The 8013-nt window shown below is 45.4% G+C and overlaps 1 protein-coding gene across 1 annotated transcript in view; it reads left to right on the top strand.

Annotated features, from left to right (window-relative positions):
• The first annotated feature begins 602 nt into the window (after positions 1-602).
• Positions 603-8013, top strand: part of LOC122556952 (melanin-concentrating hormone receptor 1) — a 52913-nt gene continuing 45502 nt past the window's right edge. Inside the window, exon 1 of the mRNA XM_043704192.1 lies at positions 603-1147. Coding sequence (XP_043560127.1) covers positions 750-1147 — 398 coding nt within the window. The 5' untranslated portion in view covers positions 603-749. The remainder of the gene's footprint in view (positions 1148-8013) is intronic.

The raw sequence follows: 8013 nt of genomic DNA, 5'->3' as shown, positions 1-8013 counted from the left end.
AGTGAGAGGGGAAAGATATAAAAGGCACCTAAGGGGTAACATTTTCACGCAGAGGGTGGTACGTGTTTGGAATGAACTGCCGGAGGAAGTGGAGGAGGTAGGTACAATGACAACATTTAAAAGGCATCTGGATGGGTATATGAATAGGAAGGGGTTGGAGGGATACAGACCAAGTGCTGACAAATGGGACTAAATTAATTTAGGATATCTGGTCAGCATGGATGGGTTGGACTGAAGGGTCTGCTACCATGCACATATGTCAATCAATATGAGTACTATATGTCCCTGGCATGTTTTCTGGCATGTCTGTGTGTCATTAGTATGTTTTGCTTCCCCCCCACCCCCTTTCAGTTCAAGCCTGAACACCTCCCTTTCCTGTCTGACTTCCAGAGTTGAGGTTTTGAAGGGACTGTGCAGAGCAGTTACTCAGAATCCTCCCTCAGGGGAATCATCGCTCAACATTTACTTCACAAACTAAGCTCCCGCTCCCCCCCCCCTCTCCCCGGTGCACGGCTGGAGCAGCAGCCCTGATGGATATATAAGGATGCACTCAGCCAGGAGTGGGATTTCACTGCAGCATGCCTGTGCAACAGGGAGGGAATTAATGTGAATTAAAGCTGCAGTGGTCTCAAGGATGGAAGCAGGTAGCTGACTAAGTGCCGATCCCTGCAAAATCGAATTCCCTCTGGGAACAGTTTTCCAGGGAAGCTCTGTTCAGTTTGCAAACAGGAGTTCCCCCTCCCCTGGATATGGAGAGTCTGACTGGGAGCTGGGGCATCAACGCATCGGCAGGATTTGGCACAGCGAATATCTCGGAAGCTGGGGATGTCGAGCTGCTAGACAAGAACACCGTGATGCACATTTTACCCTCGGTCTACGGGGTCCTGTGCATTGTCGGGGTCGGGGCGAACTGCCTGGTCATCTACACTCTGCTGGCTTGCAAAGCCAAAGGGGTCTCAGACATCTACGTGCTGAGCTTGGCCATTGCAGACCTGCTGTTCCTCCTGGGGATGCCTTTCACCATCCACCAACTGGTCAGGGACCGGCACTGGGTGTTCGGCCAGTTCATGTGCAAGGCCATAACTGTGCTAGATGTCACCAACCAATTCACCACAGTGGGCATTGTCACCGTGCTGTGTGTGGACAGGTAAGTGCATTGGAAAGAGGGTGGGGAGGTGGGTGGTGGGGTGGGTAAAGGAGGAGACATTTCAATGAGAATTCATCCTCCCCTTCTCCAACACACACACACATCCATCCACCCCCCCCCCCCAACCTCCCCCCAAGATAAAAACAAAGCTTTCAAGACCATTGAGTGTTTGCTAAAGTTTTTGGAGAGAAAGTGTTTAGAGAGAAAGTTTTGTTTTTATCTTGGAGGGGATTGGGAAGGGGCCACGTCCTACTTTAGTTAATACTGGAGTGAGAGGAATGGGAGGTGTTTTTTCTCTAGGATGGGGGATTCCGAGACGAGGGGACACATTTCTAAGGTGAGAGGAGAGAGATTTTAAAAAAAGACAAGGGGCAATTCTTCACACAGAGGATGTGGAATGAACGTCCCGAGGAAGTAGTGGAACTGGGTACAATTACAATGTTTAAAAGACATTTGGATAAGTACATGAATAAGAAAGGTTTAGAGGGGTGTGGACCAGGAGCTGGCAGGTGGGACTAGGTTAGTTTGAGATTATAGTCGGCATGGACTGGTTGGACCGAGGAGGCAGTGTGGTGGCTCAGTGGTTAGCACTGCTGCCTCACAGCACCAGCGTACCAGGTTCGATTCCAGCCTCGGACAACTGACTGTGTGGAGTTTGCACATTCTCCCTGTGTCTGTGTGGGTTTCCTCCGGGTGCTCCGGTTTCCTCCCACAGTCCAAAGATGTGCAGGTCAGGTGAATTGGCCATACTAAATTGCCCATAGTGTCAGAGAAAAATGGAACTGGGTGGGTTACTCTTCGGAGGGTCGGTGTGGACTTGTTGGGCTGAAGGGCCTGTTTCTACACTGTAGAGAATCTAATCTAATCTGTTTCCATGCTGTGTGACTCTATGTTGTGAAACTTGAATGGGTTCAGAAAAGATTTATAAGGGTGTTGCCGGGGTTGGAAGATTTGAGCTACAGGGAGAGGCTGAATAGACAGGGGCTGTTTTCCCTGGAGCGTTGAATGCTGAGGAGTGACCTTACAGAGGTTTATAAAATTATGGGGGTGAATGGATAGGTGAACAGCCATCGTCTTTTTTTCCCTGGGGTGGGGGAGTCCAAAACTAGAGATTTAAGGTCGGACAAAAAAGATTTAAAAGGGACCTAAGGGGCTATTTTTTCACACAGAAAGTGGTGCATGTATGGAATGAGCTGCCAGAGGAAGTGGTGGAGGCTGGTACAATTACAACATTTAAAAGGCATCTGGATGGGAATTACGATAGGAAAGGGTTAGGAGGATAAGGTCTGGATGCTGGCAAATGGGACTAGATTGGGTTGGGATATCTGGTCGGCATGGACAAGTTGGACCGAAGGGTCTGTTGCTGTGCTGAACATCTCTATGACTCTATGACTCCAACTATTCCAAATCAAAAAAAAATGACATTAACTGCACAGACTGGAACTGATCATTTACCAATACCCTGGCCCCCCACAGTCTGAGAAGATTGATATTCATTGTTGTTTCTGTTTTGAAGAGGTATTATTCTGAGTAATTAACTAAATGCCATCTACATCTGCATGGAACATGCTTTTGGGATGAGGTTGATAAAAACAAAACAGAAATCAGAGGAGCAGAGAATAAAAGAGATTGCTTATTCGCTCTCTGCTGTGAATCTGTGTAATCAGTGATTTTTCTTCCACCAGGAACAAATGGTGTGAAAACTGAAAGAACTGTGAATGCTAGAAATCAGAAACGAAAAAATAAATTGCTGGAAAAGCTCAGTAGGTTTGGCAGCATCGGTGGAGAGAAATCAGAGTTGAACGTTTCAGGTCCTGTTCTGAGGAAGGGTCACTGGACCTGAAACGTAAACTCTTGATTTCTCTCCGCAGAGAAATTGTGCGAATATTTTCAGCACCGGGTCTGTAATGTAGAAAACACGATCAGAAACACAGTACTGCTGAGAGACGCAGGTGAAGGGTGGGCCCCGAAACAGGCAGTCAGTATCACTGAATGAGTAAATGAAGGATTTATTTATTATCCCCTGCATTTAACAGTAGGCAAAAGTGAGGACTGCAGATGCTGGAACCAGAGTTTAGATCAGAGTGGTGCTGGAAAAGCACAGCAGGTCAGGCAGCATCCGAAGAGCAGGAAAATCGATGTTTCGGGCATAGGCCCTTCGTCAGGAATAGAGGCAGGAAGCTTGCAGGGTGGAGAGATAAATGGGCTGTGAACAACACGGTAAAATACAGTGAAAAGCTTCAACAATTGCCCACAAGTCAAAGTTCTAAATCAGTGGAAGGCCAATTTTGATGGTATTAGGCAAGAACTTTGGGCGGCACGGTGGCACAGTGGTTAGCACTGTTGCCTCACAGCGCCAGAGACCCGGGTTCAATTCCCGACTCAGGCGACTGACTGTGTGGAGTTTGCACGTTCTTCCCGTGTCTGCGTGGGTTTCCTCCGGGTGCTCCGGTTTCCTCCCACAGTCCAAAGATGTGCAGGGTCAGGTGAATTGGCCATGCTAAATTGCCCGTAGTGTTAGGTAAGGGGTAAATGTAGGGGTATGGGTGGGTTGCGCTTTGGCGGGTCGGTGTGGACTTGTTGGGCCGAAGGGCCTGTTTCCACATTGTAATGTAATCTAATCTAATCTAAAACTTTCAAAACTTGATGGATGCAGATATTTGCCGGTAAAAGGACGATTGGAAAATGAGATAACGAAAGTGCAGAGACAGTATATTCCTGTCAGGGTGAAAGAAAAGGCTGGTAGGTATAGGGAATGCTGGATGATTAAAGAAATTGAGATTTTGGTCAAGAAAAAGAAGGAAGCATATGTCAGGTATAGACAGGATAGATCGAGTGAATCCTTAGAGTATAAAGGCAGTAGGAGTATACTTAAGTGGGAAATCAGGAGGGCAAAAAGGGGACATGAAATAGCTTCAGCAAATAGGGTTAAGAAGAGTGCAAAGGGATGCTACAAATACATTAAGGACAAAAAAAGAATTAGGGAAGGAATGGGGCACCTTAAAGATCAGCAAGGCCGCTTATTTGTGGAACTACAGCAGATAGGGTGGAGCCTAAACAACCATTTTGTATCAGTATTTACTGTGGAAACAGACATGGAAGATATAGAATGCAGGATAATAAATAGCAACATCTTGAAAAGTGTCCATATTACAGAGGAGGAGGTGCTGGATGTCTTAAAACACATAAAGGTGAATAAATCCCACAGGACATGAACAGGTGCACCCTAGAATTCTGGGAAGCTATGGAAGTGATTGATGGGCCCCTTGCTGAGATAATTGGATCATCGATAGCAATGGGTGAGGTGCTGGAAGACTGGAGGTTGGCTAATGTGGTGCAATTATTTAAGAAATGTGGTAAGGACAAGCCAGGGAGCTATAGACGGTGAACCTGATGTCAGTGGTGGGCAAGCTGTTGGAGAGAATCCTGAGAGACAGGATTTACGTGCATTTGAAAAGGCAAGGACTGATTAGGGATCATCAACAAGGCTTTGTATGTGGGAAATCATGTCTCACGAGCTTGATTGAGTTTTTTGAAGAAGTAATGAAGATTGATGAGGGTTGAGCAGTGGATGTGATCTATATGGACTTCAGTAAGGCATTTGACAAGGTTCCCCATGGGAGACTGATTAGCAAGGTTAGATCTCATGGAATACAGGGAGAACTAGCCATTTGGATACAGATCTGGCTTAAAGGTAGAAGACAGAGGGTGGTGGTGGAGGGTTGTTTTTCAGACTGGAGGCCTGTGACCAGTGGAGTGTTGCAAGATCTGGTGCTGGGTCCACTGCTTTTCAACATTTATATAAATGATTTGGATGTAAACTTAGGAGATCTGGTTCATAAGTTTGCTGATGACACCAAAATTGGAGGTGCAGAGGACAGCGAGGGAGTTACCTTAGAGTACAATGGGACCTTGATCAGATGGGCCAATGGGCTGAGGAGTGGCAGAAAGATTTACGAGGATGTTGCCAGGGTTGGAGGGTTTGAGCTATAGGGTGAGGCTGAATAGGCTGGGACTGTTTTCCCTGGAGCATCGGAGGCTGAGGGAAGACCTTATAGAGGCTTATAAAATCATGAGGGGCAAGGATAGGGTAAATAGACAAGGACTTTTCCCTGGGGTGGGGGTGTGGGGAGAATTATAACATTTAAAAGCCATTTGGATGAGTATAAGAATAGATGGTTTTAGAGGGATATGGGGCAGCATTTTTACACAGTGAGCGGTTCGTATGTGGAACAAACTTCCTGAGAAGGTGGGGGATGTGGGTACAATTGCAACATTTAAAAGACATTTGGATAAGCACATGACTAGGAAAGGTTTGGAGAGATATGGGCCAGGTGAAGGCAGGTGGAACTAGTTTAGTTTGGGAACATGATCAGCATGGACTGGATGGGCCGAAGGGTCTGTTTCCGTGATGTAGGACTCTATGACCCTGTGACTGTCAGTGAGGCAGGTAGGGAGGAGTGTCAGCCTCTGCTATAGTCTAGCAGGTGTGAGGTTCTCTCATCCTGTCAGGACTTTGGGTTGGAAGTGCAAATTGACCAGAATGATGTGTTAAAAGCCATTCAGAGGGAGTGGGGGAAGCAGAAAGGACTGTGATTGGATAGTGAGGGGAAGCATCTGCTCCACGTCTGTTATATCCATATCTTTTATCATCTTGAATACCTCAGTTTGATCTCCCTTCGTTCTTCCAAGTTCCAGAGGGTATAGGCCTAAACTGTTCAACCTCTCTTCATACGACAAACCTCTCAACTCTGGGATCAATCAAGTGAAGGAATGAAAGGGAAAGATATGATCAGGAAATATCAAAAAATATGGCTGATTTTAAACTATGTATAAACTGAAGAAATCAGATTGGCAGGGAGATGTCTGAGTAAGGAATTCTGGAATGCTTTTCTGATGCTGTCTTCTAACAGTCGGTTGTCGAACTGACCAGAGGACTGGTTATATCAAACTTGATATTGTGGGATGTGACTAGATCAATTCACAGCTTCAGAGTTAAGCCTGCTTTCTTAGGAAGCAGCAACTCTAATGACTTGAATTTTACATCCAGTTTGAATGGGAAAAGGTTGGGGTTAAGATCAGTATCTTAAGCCTAAGTAAGGGCATGGAAGCTGAGCTAACTGAAGTGAACTGGCTTTCTTCACCAGGGAGTAGATCACTGGAGATGCGGTGGCTGAAATTTGAGGGATATTTCAGAATAAGCATATTCGTAGCATAAATAAAAATTCTAAAGGAAGGAACCAGAATCTGTGATTGACTAAAGAAGTTAGGGGAGGCATTAAACTTAAGGAAAAAGGAAATAATTGTGCAAAAGTTGAGTGACAGGTTAGATAGAGTCATGGAGATGTACGGCACAGAACAGACCCTTCGTCCAACTTGTCCATGCTGACCAGATATCCTAAATTAATCTAGTCCCATTTGCCAGCACTTGGCGCATATTCCTGTAAACCCTTCCTATTCATCTACCCATCCAGATGCCTTTTAAATGCTAGTGAGTAGTCATAAAACAGCAGAGAATGGCTAAAAGAGTAATGAAGAGGCAAGAATTGAAGTATGTGAGGGTGCTAGGTAGAAACGTAAAAATGGATAGCAAGGAAAATAACAAGTTCTCTGGACAATGGGCAGTTGATAGTAGATAATAAGCAAATAGTGGATACATTAAACAAATATTTTGCTTGTCTTCACTATACAGAATGCAAAAAAGCATTCTAGTAAATGAGAAGGTGGAAGAAAAGAGGAATTTAGCAAAAGTATGAGGAGAAGATATGGATTAAATTGATGGAGTTGTGAGCTGACAAGTACCCAGGTCCAGATGGATTTCATCCAAGGGTCTTAACGAGGCTGCTAATGTGATAAATAGATACGTTGGTGTTGATTTGCCCAAATTCCTTAGATTCAGGCATAGCTCCATTGAACTGGAAAGTAGCAAATGCACCCCTCTATTCAATAAGGAAGAGACGTAGGAAACAGGAAATTATCTGTCTTGGGGATAGTGTTAGAATCAATCATCAAAGTTGCACACTTAGTAAACTTAGGAAAGAATTATCAAAGGGAAACTATATTTCACCAATTTATTAGAAGTCAGTGAAGGAGTAATATGTGCTGTAGACAAAGAAGAACCAAACGATGTACTATACTTGGGTTTCTATAAGGCACTTGACAGCATAACATCAAAGGTTATTGTGGAAAATTAAATTTCATGATGTAGTGGAGAGGTATATAGTGTAGAAGGCATAAGAAGGTGCAGGTGGATATACAGAGGAACTTCAATTATCCGAATACCAATTATCCGAAAATCGGATTATCCGAAGGAGATCTCGAAGTCCCGACAGAAACATTACGTCAAAGACGTGTGTCCAACACTGATCGTGTCTTTTGTTTATAGTGATTAAAAGTGCTGCTGAGAACAGTCCTGGACTGATGGGAGCACAGGCACCGTCTCTAAATGACCGACCTCCCACCCTCTCTCTCTCTCTCTCTCTCCCTCTTCTAACACTTTCCCTGGAGATCTACACTGTCGTGCACAAAAACCCCATCTTCCCCAGATAATCTCTCCAACATTGCTCTGTACAGGGCAGAGGTGTGTGTGTGTGTGTGTGTGTGTGTGTGTGTGTGTGTGTGTGTGTGTGTGTGTGTGTGTGTATGTGCGCGCATGCGGAGTGTGTGTGTGTGTGTGTGTGTGTGTGTGTGTGTGTGTGTGTGTGTGTGTGTGTATGTGCGCGCATGCGCTCTTTGGAGACTCACCCCACAAAAGGCAGTAGCAGCAACACCAGTCTTGTTGGTGTCCAGTCCGTCTGCCCCGGAGAGGGGGCGGGGCTAGATCGGGGTGGGGGTGGGATGGATGAGGGTTGCGCAGGTTATGGGGG

Source organism: Chiloscyllium plagiosum, chromosome 14 (assembly GCF_004010195.1).
Source record: "Chiloscyllium plagiosum isolate BGI_BamShark_2017 chromosome 14, ASM401019v2, whole genome shotgun sequence".
NCBI classification, from domain to species: Eukaryota; Metazoa; Chordata; class Chondrichthyes; order Orectolobiformes; family Hemiscylliidae; genus Chiloscyllium; species Chiloscyllium plagiosum.
Note: the sequence above shows the minus strand (reverse complement) of the source record. Positions and strands in the feature narration are given on the sequence as shown.